This window comes from Poecilia latipinna, unplaced genomic scaffold (genome assembly GCF_001443285.1).
Source record: "Poecilia latipinna isolate Pla-1442-1.1 unplaced genomic scaffold, P_latipinna-1.0 Scaffold282, whole genome shotgun sequence".
NCBI lineage: Eukaryota > Metazoa > Chordata > Actinopteri > Cyprinodontiformes > Poeciliidae > Poecilia > Poecilia latipinna.
Window position 1 is genome coordinate 88,096 of NW_015112898.1, and position 26,844 is coordinate 114,939.

At 39.9% G+C, this 26,844-nt stretch overlaps 1 protein-coding gene across 4 annotated transcripts in view; it reads right to left on the bottom strand.

Annotated features, from left to right (window-relative positions):
• Window positions 1–627: 627 nt before the first annotated feature.
• dnmbp (dynamin binding protein) overlaps window positions 628–26,844 on the bottom strand; it is a 72,725-nt gene continuing 46,508 nt past the window's right edge. For 2 of the 4 annotated variants that reach the window (XM_015033913.1, XM_015033915.1), the window contains 13 exons: window positions 10,707–10,924; window positions 10,017–10,113; window positions 9,671–9,818; window positions 8,572–8,589; window positions 7,186–7,385; window positions 6,331–6,461; window positions 6,153–6,257; window positions 5,945–6,073; window positions 4,138–4,470; window positions 3,314–3,502; window positions 3,038–3,236; window positions 1,761–2,398; window positions 628–1,136 (listed from right to left, as the gene is read on the bottom strand). In XM_015033913.1, coding sequence (XP_014889399.1) covers window positions 948–1,136; window positions 1,761–2,398; window positions 3,038–3,236; window positions 3,314–3,502; window positions 4,138–4,470; window positions 5,945–6,073; window positions 6,153–6,257; window positions 6,331–6,461; window positions 7,186–7,385; window positions 8,572–8,589; window positions 9,671–9,818; window positions 10,017–10,113; window positions 10,707–10,924 — 2,594 coding nt within the window. In that variant the 3' untranslated portion in view covers window positions 628–947. Of the gene's footprint in view, window positions 1,137–1,760; window positions 2,399–3,037; window positions 3,237–3,313; window positions 3,503–4,137; window positions 4,471–5,944; window positions 6,074–6,152; window positions 6,258–6,330; window positions 6,462–7,185; window positions 7,386–8,571; window positions 8,590–9,670; window positions 9,819–10,016; window positions 10,114–10,706; window positions 10,925–24,879; window positions 26,697–26,844 lie in introns of those variants that run through there. The other 2 variants (XM_015033916.1, XM_015033914.1) reach the window with 2 other exon arrangements.

Sequence of the window (26,844 nt, forward strand, 5' to 3'; positions counted from 1 at the left end):
AAGTTTAAGTCAGGACACAAGCTTGTTCATCTGAGCAGAATTTTATTCAAACATTTTACTTTGGGCACCAAACCATAAGTTTCTATATACAGCTTTATTTGGCCCAAAATATACACGTTAATCAGGCCGCGACATTCATTACATGCAGCCGAGTTCAAAACCAGAGTTTGCAAACTCTTTAGTTTTACGTTTTGTTTTAAACGCCACACAACACTCCAAGCTGTTTGTTCTGCAGAAACCCCAAACATGAGGCCAGAAAAAGGCCATCATTTTATGGTTCTGCACTGTAACAGAGGCGCCAAAATAACCCAAAACTTTCCCGTTTCAGTCCTCCAATATTTATGTCAACATCGACTGTCCTCGGCGGCGGCAGAAAATGTGGAAATTCAGAGGTTTTTATCTGGGAACCGAAGGTCACACTGCAAAAAAACAAAATCTTACATAGTAGTTTAGGTTAGTTTCTACTGCAAATACCTTGAAATAAGAAAAAAATTACTTAAAAGTAACTTTTTAGGACGATATAAAGGCTTGTTTTAAGTAAATAATTCGTTACTAGATTATTCCACTTATAACAAAATTTAATTTTATGGAACAAATAAATTTTCATTAATATTAAGGAATTACTTACTTTACAGACAAGCCTCTACATCTTGCTTAATTTTTCTCTTATTTCAAATGTGCTGAGATATTTGATATAGACCAAAATTAATTGGTAAAATTTTGTATTTTTGCAGTGCAAAGTGCTCCTTCTAGTTCGTAAAAAACATCTTAAAAAAAAAAAGAAGTATAAATAAAAATCCCAGGAGCGTGAGTTTGCAGTACTAGTCCTCCACATCAAACCCCATGAAAACAGTTTCAGAATAAGTTACAGCAAAATGCTCGTTTTGTTCCGTTTTCGCTCGGGAAGTTCTCAAGGTCGCCGTGTCCTTGGCGAGGGAAGAGTGCGTTCATGTGTACTCGGACTTGCGGATGTAGTTGGAAGGCACGTATCCTCGTCTTCCTCCGTCGGCTTCCCCCAGCCACCACTCGCCGTTTCCGTTCAGGTCCTGGAACTCCAGGATGCGCAGCCGCTCGTTGGCGGAGATGCTCATCTCGTTAGCGCAGCGGGCTTTGAAGGAATACAGCGCGTAGTAAATCTGAAAAAACAAAACAAAAGGTCATTTTCATGTTCTTCTACATCAACTATCGGCAGATTTATTAATGTTAGGCATTCCTGAGGAGTAATTTCTTCCAAGAGTATTTTTAAATAGTTTTTATCACATCACAAACATAAGTTTCAACATATATTCAGTAGGATATTATGAAATTGACTGGACTAAAGTTGCATTTATGAGATTTTATTGATCTTTTCTGAAAACATCAGAGATGAAGGACAAATCTGAAAGTTGCAGAACACTGACTGTAAAGGAAAGGAGTTGGAGAGCTTTCATGTGTTACAATGGCCTAGTCAAAGTTAAGATTTAAAGAATTTGTGGTGAGATTTGCAAACAGATACAGAACCTCTCCGCCCAGCTGTTCCAGATAACAGCTGGGCGACAAATTGATTAACAAAGGTTTACATTTAATAACATTTTTTTCCCAAATGAACTTTTTGGGTTTCCGTAGTTCCGTAGAGTGATGTCAGCGCACACAGAGCGGCCATCTTGTTTCACAAGCGTTCTTATACGGTTTCTGTTTATTTGGACTTTGAGTTCAGATCAACACTACAACAAAAGATAAGCGTCAGGCTAAGTTTGCTTTATATATATATATTCCAGTACCTGATGAATGTCCAGTTCACTTTCTGGTTCTGGCTCTGGTTCTGGCTCGGCGTATTCGTCCCGGCTGTAAGTGGACTTCCTGGTTCCGTCCCCGTCCCTCCAGTGCGGTGAGCTGTAGCTCCTGTCTGCGTGTCCGTGTCGTTTGGACCTGTCGCTGTTCATCTGAGAGGACGACGAGTCCGTCTCCGAGTAATCCGATGTGTCTCTGTTCCTGCTCTCGTACCGCCACTCGTACGAGTCTCTGTGCGAGCCCGAGTGCCGGTACGCCGGCTCCGAGTCTCTGTGAGCGCCGCTGCTCCTGTGCGATGGGTCGGCGTAGTCTCTGCGGCTCGCGTGAGTCCGGGACGGGGAGTTCTGGGCGACGGCGTCGGGGTTGGAGGTCGCCTGGCCGCGGCGGGACGAGGCGGAGTCCAGCGACGGCTGTGGCGACGGGTGGCTCTGCGGCGCCGCGGAGTAGCTGACGGTGGCGGCGTCCTGGTTGAAGATTAAAGTGCTGTTGCTGTTCTGGCGGGAGAAAACGGGGGAGGAGCCGCCGTAGCCGGACTCGTTGGACGACTGGCTCTCGATGGAAACGTCTGAGTGGCTCCGGCGCGGGTTGTACGGTTTGAGGAAGGAGCTGTAGACGAAACCCTGGGTGACTGCGAAACAAAAATAAAAATGGAATGAGCTTAAAGATGAACAGCATAGGAAAGATATGTATACAATTAATTATGCACAGCTGTTTTAGGGCATCCTGTCACTTTAAATCCAAATAAGCTTCTGGCCACGCCCCCTAATTCAATATTTGCACTTGCACGTGAAAATGGCTGCAAACAGATCAAGTTTATTTGTATAGAACATTTCGGCAACAAGGCAAAATGAAAAAGTAGAAGAACCAACCATAAGGCAGCAAATGGTTTCTAAATGTTAAGTTAATAAAACACTTGTCTATTCCAGCAGCCATTGTGAAGCGAATAAAATAAAATAATGAAATAAAAAATAAGTAAAAGTAGCTGGAACTCAGCTCGTGTTGCTAGGTTACGGGCTGGGTTCCGTTTGGGTTGCTAGGTTACAGGCTGGGTTCCCTTTGGGTTGCTAAGTAACGGCTCAGTGCCTGTGGAATGTGACTTAACATTCAAGAGGTTTTTAAAACATTAAATTATTGCTAAAAAAAAAAAAAACCTAACTGGTTGTGTTTTTAGAAGCAGTTGAGACTCTAATGGAAAAATAAAAACATTCAAAACGTGAAATTTGCATAAAAGTTCCCCTAGTTTTGAGTTGCTTATATAATAATCTACCTCCGTTGTCAATCATCCAGCGGTTGTTGCTGCCCATCGGGTCCTGCTGCTTTATCACAGCAACCAGGTCTCCCTCCTGAATCGAGATGTCCAAATCCTGAGCGGCGTTGAAGTTCCTCTCCGCCTGGTAAAGTTTCTCGGGAGCGTAGCCAGCCAGGAGAGCCGAGCGATGCTCGTCCGTTTGGGCAGCGAAGTTGGGCTGGAAAACATTTAACATTAGCGGCCACAGTACTTATGTGTTATTTATTAAGAACAAGGCAAGTCGGGTAAACTCACAAGTCCTTGAGATTGTTTCTTGGTGCTTTGCTTCTCCAGCGTTTTCTTCTCGAACCTCTTCGTGGTTCCGGCCGGCTGCGGCAGGTTCTCCGGGCAGAAACTGAAGCTCTGCAGCAGCTTGAGGACCCGGTGGTACTCCTCCTGAAACTGCGTGATCAGGTTTTCCCCTGCACCGCCTTTATTAGAAAACTGGTGGGGAAAAAAGTATAACAGAGTCAGTTTTACAGTGAATGAAGCACTGAAGAATCAAAATCTGACTTTTTGTTTCATGATTTTGAGGAAAAATCTTAAAAACTTTAAGAAAAACAAACATTTTCTGTATTGGAATTGTCAAATTATAATGAAAATGTTGAGGAAATTTTGACCTGAAAAGCTAAAAATGAAAAACACTGATTTGTTTCCTGAAATGTAATTTCCTCAAAGATTCTTCAAAATGTAAATTCTAATTTTTTGCTGTGATTATTTCCTCTTCATATTTGTAAATTGTTTAATATGGAATATTAATTTTGTCAAATCTCACACTACAAAAGACACAAAATCTTACCAAGTACGGACTAGTTTCTTGTGCAAATCTCTTAGTACGCTTAGAATAAGACAAAACTAACTAACAACTAACTTTTCAGTAACATGTAGAGCTTGTTTTAGGTAAATAATTCCTTAAAACTGATTTAAAAGTCTTAGTTCCACTGGCAGATTATTTCACTTACAAGACATTCTTTTGTCAAGTTGAAAGAAACTAAGCCACAAGTGTACTAAGATTTTTGAAACTGAACAAAAATACTTGGTAATACTGATCAGCCGAACCAGTAGAACCAGCGCCCGACCTGCAGCAGCGGCCTCAGCTCTCCCAGCGTCAGCTTCATGAAGTCCTTCTGCGCCTGCGCGAAGGCGCCCACACAGTCTTTGAACAGCTCCTCCGCCACGGCGTTGAACTTCCGCAGCTCGTCCAGAAGCTGCGCGTTCAGCGCCTCGTAGTTGTTGCGGGCCACCTGCAGCTCGTCGCGCACGCGGCGGTCCTTCAGCCGGTCCGCGCGCTCCTTGCAGTTGTCGTAGTCCAGCAGCTTGTCGAAGCGTTTCTGGATGAGTTTGTGCGGCCCGGCGAACATGACGAGGAGCTGGGAGAGAGGCTTGATGACCAGCGCCTCGGTGCGCTCCTTCTGCTCAGGACGAAAAGTGGATTTGGTCACAAAAAAACACGAGTTTGACTCGAAGGCTACATTCACACTGCAACCTGAAGTGACACAAATCCGTATATTTATTTTAATTTTATTTATTTTTATTTTTTGCCTTAGTGCGACCCACGCTACTTGGATATCCGATACGTATCCGATCTTTTCAAATGTTACCAGAGTCAGAACGTACAGGTCGCATTCATCCCGACCTGAACGTCACTGATACTCGACAAACGTCACTATTATGCGTCCCGATACGCGCAAGCGGGAAGAAAAAAACAGCAGCCATGGCGGACGATAACGAGGATTGAGTTGTTAATGTGCTGGCTCCGGTCGGATAACAACTTTAACATCGTAAGCTAAGGTCCACCGTTAGCATCCATGTTTACTTCCGCAAACACTGAGCACTAAGTTTTTTTTTGTTTTGTTTTGTTTTTTTTTTTGGCGGTTGGCAAAATACGTTATTTAAGCATTACCGCCCCCAACTGGTAAGGAGTGTGGACTACATGATGACATAAAAAAAATTATATCCTGTTTTATAAAAATCAAAAATTGCCTGATATTCTCTTCCTGAACCTTCTTGCAATAGATAAACTGAGCACTTCTTATTTATGGCAATTGGCAAAACATCTTCTTTCTTAGATTTTAACCGCAACTTGCATCCATTAGTTTTACACTACTGCCATCTCTTGGATTTTATTAATCTTTCGAATTCCCTTAATGACACCAGTATTTAAAAAAAATTAATACCATTCCCTTTCCTTTATTGCTATTTAACTGAGCAACCACATTCTCAAATTTCAATTCCCTATTAAAACCTATTTCTATAGTATGTAATCTTTGATTCACATATTTCCTACGGCTAATAAAAACATGTTGCATCGTTTCTTTAGTATTACACCAATTACACAAACCAGTAAGAAATTTCCCCGTCTTAAAAAGAGTGCCTTTCAAAAAACTATTCCCAGTTCTTATTCTATTTATACTTATCTTCTCCATCCTGTTTATTCCTCTAATTCTTAGAACATCAGCTGTATTTTGTATCTTAAATACCGCATTTTCTGCACTGGATTACAAGGCGCACTGTTGTTTTTTGATAAAATTAAAGGCTTTTAAGTGCGCCTTATAGTCCACAAATTACGGTAAGTGTCTTCCACTTATTTCATGATCCCACCTCATACTCCATAACTTCTACTTTCTTTCCAAACTACACTTTGGCCTTCAGATTTAGATGACTAACACTGAGCCCGCTCTCTATGTGTGACGTCATGGCACCCTCTACTGCACATGCGGGACACTTTCAGGGGGTTTGCAGTTCACATTGGAGATCACATACAGGTCGCATATATTTGGAACATCAGATTCCACAAAGGAAATCATGAAAAAATCAGATTCGGGTCACTTCAGGCTGCAGCGTGAACGTAGTAGCCTTGGTGAGGCTAACGGGTCGTTTACTCACAAACTGAGTGAACTGCTTGTCGCTGATGCAGCGGTGAGCTCTCTGGAAGCCCTCCGGATCCAGAACGCTGCGCTCCGTGTAGATGTCAACGAAACTGATGGCAGCCAGGACATTCACAGACGCCGATTCCTGCACGGAAATTCACCCAGACGTCACGCTCAAGCTAAAACGTAAACGTAAAACAGACTTGTGGGGGTTTTCCTCCTACCCTGATGTGCTGCAGGTACATGGAAACGTCTCTGATGAAAGACTTGATGAGCCTCTCCTGCAGCCTGAACTTCTTCTCTGCATCATCAAACTCTTCACTTTTAATCTAGGGAATTAAAGAAATTAAACGTTATTTAGGCCTCAGGGACACTCGAGTCAGAGCAGAACCAGAAACGGACCTGTAGAGAGATTCCTGTGAGGTGCTTGATGTGGCTGCTGACGCGGTTCGACTTCTTAATGATGGAGTGAACGCTCAGCTTGGCGATCTTGTCTATGAAGGATTCCTCGTCTCCTTTCCTGTACTTCACCACTGTGGACAGCAGGGGGAGAACTTCAGAGAGGATGATCATGGAGCCCAATCAGATGAAGTTACTTAAGTTCCCTTTGGGATCAATAAAGTATTTTTTAATTTGAATAATCTATGATGTCTTGCAATAGCAGTCATCATCTCTCATGCTACAGAGACAAACTTTAATCGGTTTTATTTGGATTAAATGGTTTAGATCAGGGGTGTTCAAAATGTGGTCCGAGGGCCTAATGTGGCACTTGGAATTATTTTTTGTGGCCCTAGACAGTAAAGTTTTTTATATAAAGTGTCTTGAGATTACATTTGTTGTAATTTGGCGCTAGATAAATAAACTGAATTAATATTTTGAATAAGATTTTCAGACAAATTAAAATCTCCATAAAATGAAAAATATTAGGTGCAATACAAAGTATTAATACACTTTTTTCGTTTAGAGTAATTTCACAGTAAATCTAACAGCAACTTTCACTCAAAAAAGAAAACTTTGGTGCATCTATTTATTACACTGATTTAAATACATTAAACATTTTAAAAGCTGCTGCTGACAAGAATCAGCCACAAAAATTAGGGAAAGGTTTACATTTTTTCCTCTTACTATGGAAACTTGCAAGGATCTAGAAAATCTTCTTCTCGAACAAAAGTCTAATTTTTGAAGTCTGACTACATTCTTTTTGTTTTATCGCTGAGCAGGTGAAATAAAATAATCGCCCCGGTAAAATGAAGTTACCCAGATCCTTCCTGCGCTTGTACTCGTTGATGTTGACGTTGATCTGCTTGATGGCCTGCACAGCCTGGGTCAGCTGGTGCCGGTCCGGGTGATTCTCCGGCGTGGCGCCCTGCAGCTCCGACAGCAGCAGCGGGTAACGCATCACCCGCTGCACCGGCTTGATCAAGAACGAGCCCAGGTTGATGTAATTAGTTTTACCCCTGCAAAAGAGCCAGAAAACATTCATAATTTATGAAGCAAATTAAAACATGTAAAAGTCAAAGGTTTAAAAAGTCAGAAGGATCACACAGAGTCATCATGAGATCAGTGATGGAGGAACATATGGAGCCATCATGGACGAACCAATGATGAGCACTTCATCACAGGCTTGTTTCTGATGATGACCAAAGCTCTGATTGAGAGGCTTTGAGGGGAAGCAGAAGAAACTGATTTGCTTTAATGAAACCTACAGGACAAAGTTTTTACTTAAACAGCTAGAGGACTTTATGACGGCGCGTCAGAGCCACTGCAGAGAGAAAGGAAAATAGAGGATTAAATTCCTGCCAAAAGCTCAAATGCTGAGATTAGTCTCAGACATTTCCAAGTTTTTTTTTTTCTATAACATTTCTGAGTTTGAAAAGTCAAAATTTGCTAGAAAAAAGTTAGAATTTTTGATATTAATTTCAGAAATGGATTGGGGGGGAAAAACTTGGAAATTTCTGAGTTTGAAAAGCTGAAATTTGCTAGAAAAAAACCTCAGAAATTTTTAGACTGTCAGAACTTGAACATTTCTGAATTTGAGTCAAAGAAATTTGAATTTTCAAACTTAGAGCTTCCAATCCAAAACATTTCTGAAATTAATCTCAAAATTTCTGAGATTTTTCTAACAAATATTTTGATTTTTGGAGCCAAGAAATATTCCTGCATTTTCTACAAAATTTCAGATTTTTTTATTTTTAAACTTGGAATTTCCAATCCAAATTTTTTTTTTTTTTTTTCCTTTTCTACAAAATGTCTGAATTTTTTTGGCAGTAATTCACTTCTTTTTTTTCCCTATGTATAATGGCCCTGACATGACAGGAATTAAATCCTTTGTTTTCTGTTTAACAAATCGTAACTGACATGCAGTTCCTCTTTCAGTCCTGTAGGTGGCATTGTTTCCCAGAATCAATCTCATGCTGCCCGTTTCGAACAGGAGGACGTATTACAGATCCAACAGAACCACAGGAAACACATGCAGACACAAAGAAGCAAGTCTGGATTCAGCACAGCTGTTTTTAAAGGTTCATTTTCACTTTGAGCACAAACACAGAGACCATTTTTAAAGGAGGGTTAGTGAGCAGCAGACATGCAGTCAGGACGGCTCCCAGGCTGGAAATCATGCCGACATTCATTAAGTAGACTTACTGATTTCGGTATATCGCCCTGTTGAAAGGAAAGAGGTAGAAAGATAACATAAAAAACTGTGTTTAAAGTGTAAAAATGATGCAAGTCTTTATGTTGACAGATGTGACAAAAGCAGTTCTCAAACAAGAGATTAAAACTAAACCTGAGAGATTAGGAGTTACAGATTTCTCATTTAAAGTTGGGGCAGAAGCCCAAAGAAGCAGTAAAAACATTGGATGTGGGTAACATGACCTTTTCAAGTCTTATAAAAACATTCAAAAAGTATTGTTCGTATGAAGGAGATAACTAAAAGTTACAAAGTGATAATAAAAACGTCAACTTTGGCCTAGATACGAACGACAGTCATTTTCCTTTTGTTTACGGAGCCGCAGCCTCTTTGTTCCAGCAGCTTCCTGTTCGCAGATCGAGCGTTTGTCTTCAAACGCGACAATAATTCACTGAAAGTCAGAAGTCTGCTGAAGAAACTGAGTCACAGACGGTGAAACCGGACAGGAGGAACGAGGCCGGGCGCATTCCTGGGCTTCTCCAGATGACTGACGCCAGAAAAACTAACCACTGCAGCTCTGAGCACGCCGACGTCTTCAAATGAACCAAATATTAACCGGAACTGGACTATTCTTCTGCTATGATAAATCGTCAGAACCTTCGGGTTTTCTAAGTGGACTTAGGAGTAGGAAAATATAAGATTTGAATCCTATATATGCTTTTTCCTCGTCTATAAGATCTGTTTTCTGAACTTGGAGTAGTTCAGCATTAATAAAATCAACATAAACAGAGCAGTAAGGTGTTTTATCATGCAGTCTCCAGGCAGAGTTTGTTACATCCAGGGTATTCCTTGTTAGCATAACGCAGCTGTTAAACCTCAGAAGGCGGGTGGATGATTCCTGCTGCCGATGATTTAAATCAAATGATTGGATCAAGACTATAAAACCCACAGCAGCCACTAAACCAGGCGTCTGTGTGGAAGGCCACTCCTGCTTATTTTGTTTCTTTTAATATGAATGAAGCGCAGGTTCATTCATAATTTCCTTGCAAAAGTCAAAGGTGAAATTTAAAATGTGATCTTCTCCATGTTTAAGACGCCGTGTCCGCCGCTCACCTCAGCCTCTCCAGACACTCCAACACGTGAGCCTGGATGCTTTCCTTCTTCTCGTAGCTCTCCAGCAGGGAGATGGCGTCGTCGTGGTTCTGGCAGTACAGCTTGTACACTTCCTCCAGCTCAGCTTTGAAATTCAGAAACACGACTCCTGACAGGACAGGATGCAAAAGTGTTATGAAATGTGCTTTGTCTGAACAAAAAGACAAAAATAAGGGTAAAAATTAGTCTAAACGGGACTCGGAAACACTTTTCAAATGGCTTCCAAATCTCGTGAAGCCGGTTAAAAACAGGAAATGTGTTGAGCTGTAATCAGAATTTAGAAAAGACGAACTTTAACAGCCCTTACCTACGGATTCTGATTCCTGTAGTCGGTCTAAGAGCCGCTTAGAAAGCTCAATCACAGAGCTGATGTTCCCAAAGAGCCCCTCAAAGTCCACTTCCACCTGGTGAGATAATTTACTGGACCGTTTAGATCATTCATGAATACAACAAAACGTTATATCTACAGTAAAAATCTAAATATTAGAAAGATTAAACTTTTAGAAAATGGTCATGTAACTACAATGGAGCATTAGGGCCACGCTAAGAAAATAAAAATAATAAAAACAAAAGGATTAAGTCAAAATAATACGACTTTATTCTGGTACTATGACCATTCCAGTAATATGACTTTATTCTCATTTTGATTTTCTTCTTGTAGTTTTTAGACTTAAGATTCATCAACTTTATACTTGAAGCATTATGACTATTCTCATAATTTAATGACTTTATTCTCATAATTTACAGACTTTATTCTCATAACTTACTGACTATTCTCGCAAAACGTCTTTATTCTTGTATTATGTATACACTTTATTCTCACAAGTTTATTCTCATGAATTTATCATTTTACTCTCATGATTTTATGTCTTTATTCTCTTCATTTAAGGACATTATTCTAATAGTATTCTGACTATTATCAATTTAATTTTTTGTATTTTTCAGTTTCCATCATACGTGGCTTTATTATAGTGTTTAAATGCTGTTGAATTTTTACCTTCCTCTCCTGCAGCGGCACAATGATCTCATCGATGCACATTTGCAGGTCGTTGACGTAGTCCTCCTCGGTCTGCAGCAGCTCTTCAATGACCTTTGACCTCTTCTCCAGCATCCTCTGCTCGGGGTCCTCGGGGTCGGTGCCGGCAGCGGGGGCTTCGTCAGAGACCGGGCCGGAGTCCACGGGTTTGGGCTGCTGCGACGACAGCAGCGTCATCTCTGGAAAGTCAAGATTAAACCTCTTTAAGATTCACCTCTCGGCTGATATCTGAGATTAGACAGGAACAAAACAATCGGCTTGTTGCAGAAACAAAAGGAGGAATAGTTTCCCAGCCCACGTATCCACTCGTTTGTAACCAAACAACCCTGTACCCGCCCACCCGTTCCGCCCCAAACTCCTCGCCTCGTCCCGATAGCGGTTCGGCGGCGGCGCTCGTCTGTGGGGAGGCCCAGGACTGAGGGGAAGGCCTGGATCACGCATCGCTGCCTTTCATGAATAGAGACAAAACCAAAGTGGACTCGGGTTCTTTGTGAGCGGCACAATGGGTTGTGACAGCGACCGCAGACGTACGGTTTGCTCTCAGGAACAGAGCGAACTTTAAAGCTTTTCAGGATGCATGTGCTGCTCATGCATGCTGATAACTGTGTCCAATCCGTCTGGATGAGGTCAGATCTGCATCAGGGAGTTGTTTTCCAAACATGAAAACAGATTCTGGTGGGAGTAAAATATAACAAAAAAAGAGACACATTCAGAGAAAATCCAAAACTCTGAATCAGTGCAGCAGATTCAGAGAAATTTGGGCCAATTTGGGAAGAAGCAGCAACGAGTTCTGGGTGTTTGAGCGGTTCGAGGAGGAAAGTCATGAATTAAAGTCCTGATAGAACCACTGCTCTCCATGAAGAACCTTTCTACTGAAATCCTGGAAGGAAGAAACTCCCAGAAACCAGAGACGCACCGATCCAAAATCAATATCCAAACCAGTATTTAAAAATATTCTGGTATCGGTGACAATGTGCCCGATCCACAAGGGCAGATCTATTAAGTCTAATTCTATACCTTATTATTTATTTTACATTATATGTAGAATAACTAATTACACTTTCTGAGCCACTTTTTGTTGCAGTTTATTTTTTATCAAGCTTATTTTCGTCAATCAGTTTCTATAATATTTATTTTAAATCGGCTGTTATATTCCCAATTACACTCATTGAACAGAGGAAAGTTGTGTTTCTAAATGTTTTGAACCAAACTCATGAAGCTTTTGGTGCATCAGTGCAGAGTTATGAGATAAAAAATGCAATTCAGCTTTTTTATGTCTGCGTTTAAAAAAAGAAAACCTGTTTTTCTGTATCGGATCGATATCGGCGGATTCTAAACCTCAAATATGGGTATCGGTATCAGTAGAGGAAAAAAGTGAATCGGTGATACTCATAGGAATGCAGGAATCTTGTAAATGAGAAAAAACATGTAATCAACAAAAAATAATAATTTTGATGTCATTTTAACATATTCCACTGCAAGCGAGCTCTTATTTTGTAATTCTGTATTTTGCACTAAAACGTCATTAATCTGTTTTGGGTCAAATAACTAATTTATAGTTTTTTATTATTTGTCGTCAATACAATTGATTTTTTGTTATCTATAATTTGTTGTTTATTCAATAGAAAATGTAGCTTTTGATGTTTTACCTTCTGTTTATTACAAGTTGGCAGAAACTGTTCCCTCTATTTTCTACCAGATGTTTAAATTCTTGCTGTTCCAAACTAAATCACCAATAGTTTTAAACAATCAAAGCATTCATGATTAAACAATGTGAATAGAGTTTGAGACAAATTGTTTAAAAAGACATTTTTAAACAATTTGTCTCAAACTCCCATAACCACTTAGATGTCAGTAGTTTGTGATTAAAACGAAACGATTGAGTGAAAATGCTTCAGTTATTCTATAGATTGTATATTTGCAGCAAAAGTTACCGTTTTATCCAATCTTATTTGACATTTTAATGTCCATTTTACAAGTTTTTAATGAATATTTAGGTCAAAATCTTTATTAAACAAAGGCAATACATGAAAATCCAAGAGATTAGTAACCTGCTTCATCATGTTGCAGTTTATATCCAATCTGTAATCTTCAAAGCTGGACAAAAACATTTAAGCTTGTGCAATGAGAGATCTGTGTTTGAACTGAGCAAACCTCAGTGTGGAGAGATTAAATGGAGCAGAGACCTGACCCAGACAGGACCCGGGTTCTGGGCACGGGTCGGTGCAGACTGAGCATGTGCAGGTACCTGCTGCCATGGCTGCAGGTGACGTCACTCATCTCCTTCGAACAGATGCTGTCAGAGACTAACGACGTTAACTCTGCTCATCATCCCCGACAGCAACAATGTCGCTTCCCCTTTAAGTATCCAGAACTTGGCAGGTCACAGGTAGCAAAAATTCAACCTTTCCCAACTAATTGTTGGTCGTTTTATCACACAAAGGCACAAATTATCACCAGAACAATGCAGGAGGTTTCTGATCCGCTCCCTGCTCCCGTGACTTGGCAGAAGCTCAACTCAAATGAGCTTTTCTCGTCGCTTCAACCCGACCGGCCAGCACTTCCTCCGCCTGTCAGAAACTGGTTCACTAATTGGGTTTCTGTTTTTTATTTAGAAGTCACCCTGCAACCCAATGCAGAGGGAACAGAAAAACAATGGACTCGGTATCTAATTGGGATCAATCGCCTCATTCCCACGTTTGGCGTAGAACGAATCACACGCTCCGATTCACAGTCTTCTAAATATGCAACAGTTTCCATCAGAACCAACCTGGGAAGGCTCGTTTTGACCCAGTTTACCAGAATCTCTTTGTTTTATATAAACTCACACACAGTGCACCGATTCAACAGCAGTCATAAACTATGTTTATATTCAATTTTAACTAATTTCTGCGGCAAATTCTGTACTTTCTAATTCATTTTGCAGTAAAAATAAATTGGTAAATTAATTTTCTGACAGTTTCAGTGATCCAGTCTGTATAATGAGGAATCGGTTGATATTTTGTAATCGTACTTCCTGTGATTTCCCGGTTATAGCTGACTGAATCCTGAACAGTAAACACTCGAAACGGCAACAGAAACAGAACAAACTGTACTTTATACAACATGAAACCGAAGCAATGGTCTGCAGTTTATCATCTTTCTTTATCATCACAAAAAGGAAGTTTGTCATTGATGCTTTTTTTTTTTTGCTTTCTATGTAATAAAAACTGAAAATCTGAGCATATCTGGACGTATATAAAACACCAACATTAAGATAAAATAGACAAATCAGTACATATGTTAAAGTCTTTACAGTAAATACATAAAATAAAATATTTAAAGAGTCAAAAATTCTATAAATATAATTTATAAATTGAATGATTAATGAAATCTTATATAATTGGATCAAAATAAAAAAAGTAACTGAATTGACTATATATATTGAGTTTAATGAGCTGATAAAGCTGATTAATAAAATTTACACAAGGAAATTTAAAAAAACAAGAAATTACACGCGTTTCATAAATTAAATGCAATCTATTTCCTATTTTAAGAGTATTAATTATTTCAAACTGTATACAGTTGTGGCACCGTTAGGCCTCCGTAGGGTTTCAAGTCATCATGTGTTACATATAATCTAATTTACTGACATATAAAATTTTTTATTCTTTTGTTTTGAAAAAAAAAATCAATAAAAAATGTAGAAGTGAGAAATGTAATTAGGAAAGAAAATTAAATGTATATCTGTGCAAAGAGAAAAACAGCAGAGATGGATAATAAACTAAACAACATAATATATATTTTAGACTCCAGTCAGATCACATGGATGAAAACATGACAGTAAAAGATGTTAATTATTGCCTAACTTTTTAGTCATTTAAAAAAAAGTATTAAAAAAGTCTGATGGGGTCATTTTAATTTGGGCATTTAAGTGTGGTCATTGTAAAAGTTGGGAAATAAACTGGAGATCTTAATTTTCTAATAAATCACTTTAAAAGTCTGTCAAACCCTGTGAGTCTTAATCATTTGCTCACACACTCAACCGATGATTTTCACCATTTCCAAACAGCACAGAGTTGAAAACGTCCAATAAGAACAGCACATCCAAGTTATTTCATCATATTTGACGAGTAAAACCGGAAGCAGCTCCGTTTTACAGAAACGTCCAGCCTGTCTGGTTCCTTCGACTGGTTGCTACGATTCTCCAATCAAACATTTCCACTTCTCAGCTTACAAAAGCAAAGTGTTTTCTAGAAGAGTCACAGAAGGAAGGGCAGAGTATCTAATTGCACCATAAAGTGACGCAAGACAGAAAAAAAAACAGCAGCTCCTCTGACATGAAGCGTGACTCACCTGGTTTATCAGAAACTAAACTCTGGTTATCAGCAGGAACTTAATGCTCACTGGGATTTAAGGTAAATGTTAAATCATTTTTGTTGAAGGTAAATATGATTAAGAAATATCTGATATTACCTTCACTGTTTCTTGTTTCTCAGAGAGAGAAAAGTGAACTTCCACCCTCCTACTGCTCTAAAATCAACACCATCACCCGTCCTGCGATCGGATTTAAAGTTTAAAAACGCCAGAGGTCCAATTACCATGAGAATGGATGGGATCCCTCCATCAATACACACAAACACACACCAGGGAGGACAACGCTAAGACCCGGACACAGACTTCAGTAGCAGGATCCATCGTTCTGTTTGATTTATTCAACTTCTTTATTGATCAAAGCGTGAAAACAATACAAACAGGAACCAGAAGCAGCTTCCAACAGACTGAAGGATCCACAAAACTATTCAAGATGTTTAAAGCAGAATTATTCAGTAGTTTAATGGAAAACATCAGTCCAAAACCAATTTCAGACAAGATTTTTATTGGATTAAAATGTTGATAACCTTGGGTAGATTATATGAACCTCAGAAGATCTGATTTTATTTTTAGTGACCAACCATGATAAAACCATTCTCATAATCCACTGGATATATTTTATCTCTATTGCTATTTTAGTTTGTTTAATTTTTATTTCTTACTATTCACTTATTTCATTTCTCATCCCGAACGTTGTAATCTTTCTCTGGGAAACAGAATTAAAACGGATGTTTAATTTATCATAAAGCACAGGTCTACTTATCTTTTCTTCTCAGGTACTGAAATTAGAAATATAATATTGTGACTATATGTTTTGTAAAATTCACTTTCCTCGGGATCAACAGATAAAAGCTAAAATAAAGGTAAGAAAATGTTGCAAACCAAACTATTTGGTCATATTCATGTTAAAAGCAGTCGAAAGCTTCACATGGAATCATCATGTTGAGTTTATTTTATATGATTTGCTGTTTTTTCCTCTTGCTCTTGTTTTTTTTTCTCTGCTCCTTCCCTGCCCTGATTGCTCCGTTTTTGTTGTGTCTTTTTCTATATTTTTGGAGCCTTTCTTTGCACATCCTCCGAATCTACAAATTATGGATCTGGTCAACCGATTTCTCAATGCAATTGATCAAATTTTCGACGAGAAGTCTGGGCACAGGAGAGCCCTCTTGTCCTGAGGGGACACACCTGGCACGATTCATGATAACAGGATTTCTGCTGTTTGGAGCTTGTGGATTCCTGGATTATCGACAAATTTGTGACGGACTTGGTCGAACTAGCAAACCCTCGGACTGCTGGTGTGGACAGAGACAAGGACTCTAAAACTCACTAACAAGTTGGAACGACCAAACTAATTTGGATGATTGGGAACTGAGATGTATCGGAGAGACTTTAGGGAAGATTGAAATTTATAATCTTCCCGACCTAAGACATTCTGTTTCTGAATTGGCTTTCCCCGTGTGGCCTTGGAAGGGCTGCATATTTCCAATCTCCTTAAAGATATGTAAACACAACGCTCTTCTCACCTCCTGTTATCCATGCAGCTGTGGAGCTGAGCACTCCTAAGGACATCATTCCTCGATAACATGTTATCAGACTTCTGCCGAGAGGCTGAGCAACATGGTTTCATGACCCCAAGATGTCACCGCCTTCACTCATGTCTTTGTTTTGTCTGAATGTTGCCAACTGCCCCAAAGTGTCCTTTCCTCTTTTTTGTTTTATTTTGTTAGAAACTGTGGAGTACCCCTATTTAACCCAGAAAAGGATTATTTTAGTTTATTAGTAATATTAGAAATTATGGAGTACGCACTATATAGATCAACATTATACAGCCCAGAAATAGAATTAAACCAGAGGAAACTTAGCAACCCTGACCAGGCGTACCTACTTTACATACTTTAGATCAACGTTAGATTATTTTTCTTCTTTTGCTTTTTCCTTTAGTTTGTTATTTTGTTTGTATTTCCTTTTAATTCATGTAAAGCACGTTGAATTGCCTTGTTGCTGAAAATGTGCTGTATAAATAAAATTACCTTTACCTTTCCTTAAAGAGATTTATTCACTATTTTACTTTATCTAAGATGCACATTTTTAGGAGAATTATTGTTATTACGGTTATTCTGAATGCTTGTAGTTGTGATAAAGAACCATCATCAGGCATCACAGGAAGTTTTCTGGACCTTATTCAGCCAGGTTTGATCCAGTCCAGTCCAGTCCTCGGATCGAGCCGTTTCGTGTTTCACAAGCTGCCATCACCTGACAGACTGAACTCCATCACAATTAGGAAAAAGTTATTAAACTTACCCCCCCGACCCCCACCACCAAGTTCTCCTGCTAAAAATACACCTAAACATAAATTTTTATCACTTTTAAAGCTAAGCCAATCCAAGTAATCTCATTTCTGTCGTCTAACGCTAAAGTTTCGTGCTTCTCTGCAGTCGACCTGCTGCAGAATCAAACGTTTGGCCCGCATGCGACTCTCTAAGGTCACGAGACAAAAAGTGCCTGTGTGAGTTCTGCTCCAAAGTTCACTGCAGTGTGCACACGGTTGCCGCGGTAACGGGGGGGGGAGGGGAAGCAGGGGCCCTCCTCGTATCGGGTTTGAGGGGTGTGGAAGCTGGGAGCGGCTTTCTCCCAAAAGATCCCGCTGGGAAACTCGGCCGAGACCAGAAGCTGGTTGGAAAAATAAGCCCAAACATGCTGCCGACGCATCCAAACTGGCTTTCATAAGAACCTGCAAGCCGCGGCAAGCAGCCAGTACATGATGCGATCGAAATGATTCACAAGACTGACAGGTTAAATAAAAAAATAATAAATCAGTGCAGAATTTAGGAATGTGTTTTTGGAAGTAGATGTTTGTGTCATTTCCCTGCAGACAACTGGAACAATAAATCCCATCTTGTTCTGCAATCATCTCAGGAAAATAAAGAGAATCTACTTAAATAAATCCTCTTTGCTATTGTCCAGACTGAATCATGACCGTTTTAGGAGGCAGGTCTGTTGACAGCGGAGTTTGTCTAGTGGCAAACTGTCCTGTTTTTCTCTTTTAGGGTCAGATGCCAAAGGGTCACATTCCTGCTCCTATGCGAAACTTCCCAGGAACCAGTTTCTAACGTTTACCCCGGGGCTCAGGATGCAAACATGTTGTATTCTTCTTTAGTCTTGTCAAGTTCTTCTGATAAATAAACACAAATCACCACTAAACTGTGAGGAGAATTTATAGTTTTCAAAGTTTTATGCAAATAAAAATCTTAAAAGTGTGGCAGGCATTTGTATTCAATTTCATTTTACTCGGTTTCCTCCTACTAAATCCAGTTCTTTTAAAAATAGTTTTAATCTATAACAACTTTCAAGTTTTTTTTAGATAAACACACAGTAGCACTAAACTAAGAAATGTGGGGATAATTTGTAGTTTTTGTTTTTTCTGAATAAAAATCTTAAAAGTGTGGCATGCATTTATATTTAGCCTCTTTTTCCTCAGTGTTCTCTAACCAAAATCCAGTTCTTTTTCAATCTTGTGAAGCTACAACTTCTAAGCCTTTTGTGATAAACACATAAAGTAGCACTAAATTATGAAATGTGAGAAGAATTTATGGTTTGTAAAGTTTGTTTATTTTACAAATAAAAATCTTAAAAGTGTGGCATGCATTTATATTCAGCCTGATTTTATTCAGCTTCCTCCAACAAAATCCAGTTCTTTTCAAAATCTTCAGCTACAACAACAAACTTCCAAGTTTTTTGCGACAAACACAAAGTCGCACAAAACTGTGAAATGTGAGGAGAGTTTATACTTTCTTGCAAATAAAAGTTTTAAAAGTGTGGCATGCATTTATATTCATCCTCATTTTACTCAGTTTCCTCCAACTAAAATTAAATTTTGAAAGGCGCTATAACCAGTGTTGAAGCCAAACTCTATAAAAGCAGGGCTTTCACATGACCCATGGGGTGTTTAAGATGAGATTTTCTCAAGTGGGCGACGCTGCGATTTAATTACCACCCTGAATTATTCAAATGCTGCAACACTTGATCCAAACAGCGTTTAAAGGCTGGGATCGCTTACTTCTTTGAAGCTTCCAGGTTCGCATTATTTGACGATGAACAATATGCAATTACTTCAAGAGACCATCAGTTTTGCATATTTACAGAGGGAGCTAAAAGTTGGGCCTCCTAATACCAAGGAAGCTGCAACGTCTTGGAAATAAAGACAACAAGGAGGATCTTTAATGTTTTAGGCCCCACAAGTGACTCAGGACTCCAACTTAATATGACACAGTGGAGACAGTTCCACAGTTGTTATGCATCTGAGCACAAGTCACTTAAGGTTTTCATCCATTCTTTTTCTCATCTCAGCATCTCCATACATGAGCAGGTTGCACTAACAGCAACACTCTTCAGTGTGTAAGTTGTCACTGAAGGAAAAAGACTCCAAATTCGTCATTTTGTACAACAAATAATCAGACTTTTAGTGGAGTTTTGTCGTTGCCATTACGTACTTTTGCAGTTTTGATAATTTCATACGTTTTTTAGTTTCTTTTAGGTGTAAAAGGGAAATATTTGGTGCAACTGTTGACTTTAATAATTAGATCAGAAAAAAATATACACAATGTTTTTAATTATTGTTCTTAAAGAGAAACAGAAATCAATAAAAAATGGGGCACTGGAAATCAATCACAAATCTTTGATTTTGCTTATTTTCTCCAGAAGTCCTGAAGTGGTGCAGGTTTACAGAAACAGCTAAGCATGTTCTCATTTTACTTGTGGGAAAAATACCTGCAGTACAAGCTGTGTAAGAACAGCTGGAGCTGACTAAACATGTCAGATTTGATCAGTTCCTGGTTATTGGACAAGTAGAGACAGACGCATCCCTTCCGGCTTTATCAGCTTCTATAAAATCTTTCGCTGTCAGTTTCCTCCTCTCCTTATTTCAAATCACAATTAGTTTTCCTTTCTAAACACAAGCATATATTAACTACCTTGCTAAAGAAAAGACAAAAATATCAATTGTACGTCACTGAAAATTAGATTAACAACAAATTAACTAATTAATTTGAAACTAATTTTTAAAAAAAAGTTGAAATAAAGTCATAAGTTCCTCCTCTAAATGTGACAAATACGCTGGTCAGTAACAAGTTCAGCTAATCAAAATGTTACATTTTCAAATCTGAAAAAATGTTTTGTCTGACAGGAACATACAGTAACCCAGCACTGCCCCTCCCCAACATGTTGCTGAACACTTCACAATCAGAATTCCTTTTATTTTAAATGTGCAGGAAGAAGCACAATAAAAAACAGCAACTCCAAATAACTGGATAAAAAAATAAATCTTTATATCTCAACAAATACAGCAAGAACAACTAGGAAGTTAAGGAAAAATAGCACCAACTCCTTCTCTTGGTTACTGAGCTAATTTTGCTGTAAACTCACTAAGAGCAACAAGCAGCAGACTGCAGGCTAGTTACCTGGTCAGAAAACAAACCAGTGTCACAAATTAATACAATGTTCTTTCTAATAAGCTAATTTAGTTGCCCATCAACTTATTTAGTGGCTGCTTCTTCCAGTTTTTACGCATCAAAATCAAAATAAATGTTTCTTTTTCTCTTATATAAACATCATTGGATCAAATGAAATTCTTTTTATAATAAATGTCAGTCCAGGAGAAATTTCAAACAGCATAAGAAACTTTAGCTACAACAACGTTCCTGCTTCTCTAGTGACAATAAATAATGTGAATGAGAAAAACAATCGTGTGAATTTTGACACCGGGTTGATTTGCTAACATCGTATAACTTACCTGTAAGTAGAACTGACCTAAATTAACCAACTGTGTGAACGTTTCCTTATCTATATAAAACTAGTCACTAAGGGACAAGTTCACAGGCTTTCTGTGCTGAATGTTTTCCATGTAACCTTAATAAATTACAGATAACAACAGGATTGTTGATGCTGGTTCCAGTCATGTAATAAAGGACGAAGGAAACATTAGAGCCAGAGTTTGCATGCAGAGACATTGGAAATAAACATTAGGCTTATATGGCGTTTACTTGAATTTATAACAGGAGAAATGATCAAAAATAGGAACATACCTGAATGTTTAGAAGTGGCATCACAGCTCTAATAAAATAGCTTCTTCTAAATTAAACTCTAAAGCAAAGTTTTTCTGTGGAAAACAAATGTGGCTTTTTATTCACGTGTCATATTGTTGACTTATTTTGTTAGATTTATTTTTATTTTCCCACAAAATAAAAATATTTTATGGTTGCTTTACAATCAACGAATACATTTAGTTAATTATGAGCTATAATAATTATGAGCTTCATCCTCGATTTATATTTAAGACTCTTAATTTGAAATTAGAAAGGAAGTAGTTCTTGAGTAAATAAGGTCGATAACTACGTTGGGTTAAAAAAGTATTTAAGAAGCTTTCACTACTTTTCTGAAAAGAAAAACATTGACAGAAAAGATAAAACATTCTCTGGAAAAAATACTGTGACTGGCATCAACGTTGGCCGTTCCTGCTGACCATTTCACATAGTTTATAATAAATCTGAACTGGATTTGATCATAACTAATTAAATATTATTTTAATTTACTCAGACGAGGCCAACCTTTGACCTTTAATATGGCTGGTTTCTATTTCTGACAGCTTAGAGGGTCTAAATCTTTGTCTTTGAACATGTTGAAGGAAAACCTGCAAACTCTCCATGCAGAAAACTTCACTTTTCTAAAAATATTTAAATCTGGTCTCTTCTGATAAAACCCCCAAAAATCTAAATAAACGCTTGCAGTAAAGCTCACAACTAAGACGGAAAAGCATAAATGAAATCATGTGTGACTCATCCAGACGTGAGTAATGTGAATTACTTTCTGCCAGTCATCAGTGAGATAAGGCGTCCTTAAAGCAACGTTGTCAGACGATTTGAGATTTTATCCTCAGATTTCCTGTCTTAGCTCACCAACCCCACCTGCCTGCTGCCCACCGATGGCAGCAACTAACCCGGGATTACAGCAGATAACACGGCACTAGCTGCTGGATCACGGACGGATGACGACACATTAATCACACAAAGGTGCCTCAAACTCTGCCAGTGCACAAAAAGTCGACCGATAAAATCCTTACTTTAAAACAAATTCAACAAGTTAAAATGAATGGAGAAGACATTCATAACTAACAGGAGGAAAATTATTAACTGTCATGTTTGGAGAGGAACAGTTCACTTGTGCAATTGCAACATATTGCATTGACCTTTATGGAAAATGCTTGCACGTTTTTTAAGCAACTGTGTAAATATGTTTTAGAACCTGCAAAAGCAGCACATGTATTCAAATTTGTAACATTAATTAAACTAAACTGATGCAAGATTCAACAGGGAAAACATGCAGGGTAAAAGATAAAAGCCTCCAACATCACTTCAATGTCACTTTAAGCCCAACAAGTCCTGCAACAGGATGGTCTGATGTTATTTGCTCTACAATTTAAGAGCAAACCCCTGACTGAGCTGCAACAGTTTAACAAGATTAACGGATGACAAGACACTGCACAGGCAGGCGCGCACGCCTCTGTGCGATCTGAAAGATGCCGTCAGCTCTCAAATTAAGCCTCCTAAGGCCTAACTAGTGCGCACACACACACACACACACATATATATATATACACAAACACACTCGTGCTGCAGCGAGGGAGTCAGGTCAGTGCTGGACACCGCCAGGCACCAGACAGACCCCCACCATCCACTCACCATGCTGACGCTACGGATTAGTACTTAGACTCCTTGAAAGAGTATGTGTGTGTGTGTGTGTGTATGTGTTTGTGTGTGTGTAGCTTGAGAGGGCTTCTAGGTAACTGGGGGAGGGGGTCATGGGGCGCCACCTGCTTCATCTCAGACACAACAATGTGATCCAAGGAAGAGCTCCTTTGTCTTTGTCGAACTCGTCATGAAACAATCCCACACTGCAAACTTTTCTGTGATGGTTTGGTCGCGATTAAATTTACCCAAATCCAAGGAAAAGAGAAATGTTTTCTAACATTTCAGTCTTATCCTGTTTGGAGTAAGTCCAATGTTTGTAGTTTGCCATTACCAAAAAGAAGATTTAATCCCAAACTTGAATGTCAAACATTGTTTTCCTGTTTTTACTGAACTGTAGAAAAGCGTCACATACGCTTAAACTCACTATGATGCTCTAACATAAAATCCATCTTCATTCTCATCTTTCTATCACACACAGTGAAAATCATCAGTCAAAACTGACTGTTTTATACGTTAGCATGTTTATATATTTATCTGTATTTATTAGGAAACGATACTTTTCAGCTTAAAAACTAAAAGAAACTCGCACCATGATGCTTCCACCCCCACACTTCAAAAACACAAAATCGTACCAAGTATTTCAGGTCCACTTTTTAGTGCACATATCTTAGTACACTTGAAATGAGACAAAACTGGCTTATAGATAACTTTTCTACAAGAGATAGGAGTTTGTTTTAAGTCAATAACTCCACAGTATTGATGAAAAAGTGCCAGTTCCTTTGGCAGATCATTTCATTTCACTCAAGTTTGGTTTTATTAGACCACAGCATCTCCTCTCACCAAGTTCAAGGGCATTTTAGACAAACCTGGACGTTTTCTTTGGAAGAAAAATGCTTATGTCTTTCAATCCTGGTGTATAACCCAGATATATAGAGGAAAAAATAAACTATTTTCACATCTTGGGCATATTAAGCTCTTTCAGTTGAGCTCTTGGTTCATCAGATTGTATGTAATTGATGGCAGGTGTGAAGCTGAATTAAAATACCAACAAAGTAGTAGCTTAAAGGTGCTTCTTTTTTTATTTTTAATACATTTACTTAAAACTTGAATAGCACAGGAAGGCTGTTGAGGACTTGCTGACACCAAATATGAAGTTTGGCTTTGGCAAGAAGAAAAGGCCTCAACAGAATGAAATGCTTAAATAAACTGAAGTAAAAAATGCTTAAAGGATGCATGTCCACAGCCCCAACTGTCTGGGACAGCAATATCAAGGGCAGCAGACGTTTGTGACAGCTGACAGCTTTATGTGTCACAATGTTTGGACTCCGAGTCACAGCCTAACAACAAACAATTCCCAGTAACTTTGTGTTCAAAGAGCCAAATTTAGCACCACATGTGTGTAAAATGGGCACAATTTGCAATCCGTTGCTGTGTAGAGCTAGTTTTCAGGGAGTCTTTCTGAAAACTAAAGGTAATAAAATAAAAGAGTGACCATTCAGTCATGCAGAAACCGAACATACTAGTTGCGAGCGCACACACAGCCCAAGTTATTCGGAGAACGACAGTAAGGTGGAAACCCACAGATGCAGAGGATGACAGAGAAAACAAAAACTGAGAACCCACCAAACCTGTTCTGTAGGTTCTTGCAAAATACCTGACAGCTCACTTTCTACTGAGATACACGATACTCTCTCTCTCACACACACACACACCTTTTCTGAGTGCCTCTATGGTGAGCGTGGCCTGTCAGCACTCTGAAGCCCCCCAGCATTGATTAGAGGAGCACATCTGGAGGTCACCAAGGACAGGAGAGTGACTGTCAAACTCGCCTGTTCTGTTTTTCTTAGTTGGGAATCTTCATCTGGCCTCTGTCTCAGAATTCCCCCTCTAAATTTCCATCTCAAGGTTTACCTTATATGCTTTATAAAGGCGTCAGACTTAAGTTATACAAATGACCTCCTCCACACAAGTGCCCAACATGTTGTGCAAATACAGGATGTGGATCACCTTCTCTCACATGACAACATCTTTGTGTTTACCTTGCTTTTGTCTCCTGGTGGTGGCAAACGGCGACTTTCGCAGGGAGCTCGGCGCAGTCTTCCTGTAGAAGCTGTTCCTGTCCAGCGACCCCACATATACGGGCTTCTGATTCTTCTTTGAGCCGTTGTTGCCAGCGTTCGACTCGTACCCCCTTTCCTGCTCGTCGCTGTGACAGTACATGATGGGATCCTCAAAGGACTGTATTTCTCCACGTGCAAGCTTCTCATTCTGCTGCTCAACCCATTTTTCGCAGTGTGTCCAGCGGTCTTTTGCAGGATACTCCTCATAATCAGGATCCACAGATACTGAACGCAGATTTCTGAATCTCTCTCTGGCCCGATGGTGGGGACGCTCCTCTTCTCTGGACTCATACCGGTCCTCATATTTCTGGTCGTAGTACTCATTGTCCTCTCTTGTTTCGTATTCCCTTCGTCCGCTGTCTCGTTCATCTCCTGAATCCCTGGATCTGTAGTTGCGATTCCTCTCCCTGTATTCCCAGCGCTCCTCAGGTTCAGAGTCATACTGGGTCCTTCGTTTACTTCTCTGTGCTTCCTCTCCTCTCCGGTCGTAGTCATCCCGGTGTTTATAGTCATGATCCCGTCGTTCGTATCGATCCTCTGCATAGCGGTCAGAGCGACCGTTCCTGGATTTTTGTTCTTCGTAGTAACGGTCCTCCTCTCTGTGCCGGTAATGATCTTTTTCTCTGGAGCGATATCTGTCCTTGGAGTCATAATAATCCCGATGCCGGTCTTCACAGTAATCTCTGTCCCACTGATTGTCTCTGTGGGCGTATTTGTCTTTGCGATCATGGTAGTCTTCATATTGATTGCTGTACCTATCATCTTCTCTACGATGTTTCCTTGTGTCATACCTTTCTCCCCTTTCTTCATACTGGTCTTTGTATTTCCTGTCATAACGATACCTATCCCTGTTTCTGTCCCTGTAACTGTACTCTTCAGAGTCTCTCTGCCTCCTGTGGTCGTACCGTTCAGAGTAATATTCATCTTCTCTATCCCAATCATCCCTTCCATCCCTGTCCTCCATTTGTCCATAACCTTCATGAGTCCTCATGTCATTTCTGTCCCTTTCTTGAGGAATGTTGTTCTGGAGGTTGTACTCGTCCTCCGGGCCTTGGTAAAAACAATGTTTTCCCTTCCATTCAGAAATCCTCAGGTCCAGGTGACCGTCTTCTGACCGAGGGTGGAAGTAAACATCGTGGCCCAGAGGCGCCTGCTGGTGGAAGACATTGGCTTGTCCAACTTGGGCCGGCCACGGAGCTTGAACATGTCCTGGAGACGGTGTTGGCACACCAACTGGAACCATCATCCCACCAGGCACTGGCATATGTCCAGGTGGAACCGGGCTTGCAACTAAAACTGGCCCCTGTGGCGGCCCGGGAGGAAGGACTCCATATCCAGGATAAGCAACCTGTTGCTGCTGGAGCTGCATGTGATGCAGCTGCTGCAAGTGCTGCAAATGGGCCATCCGCTCCTGTTCCCTGGCCCAGCCGGCGTCCCCCAGCTCCTCCACGCTCTTCCCTCTCCTCAATGGGACGCCAGCTGCTGGGTTCCAGTTCCCTGGGCCAAACATGACCGGGTTCCCATAAACAGCTGGGCTCTTCATGGCTCTGCTTGTTCAGAAATCAGCCTACCCTGGGCCGATGAGCTCCTCTTCAGTGCGGCTTGTTTTCTCTCTCCAAAATCCTGCATTCCATAACAAGGCGCCGTGGGAGACTCCACCTGCTGAGCATATTGTTTCTAACTCTCCCACTTGTTTTCCCGTGTCTCCTCTTCACTCGCCTCCGCAGGACTGCCCGGCCAGAGCACCTCCCAGCCCTCGGTGCAATTGAAACCTGCCCTCCCACATCTACCTCGGCGAATCAAGGAAGGAGGGAGCGAGTGTAGGGTTACTGAAGGAGGGGCCTTCTGGGTTAATGATTCAGAGCAGTCACATGGGATGAGGAT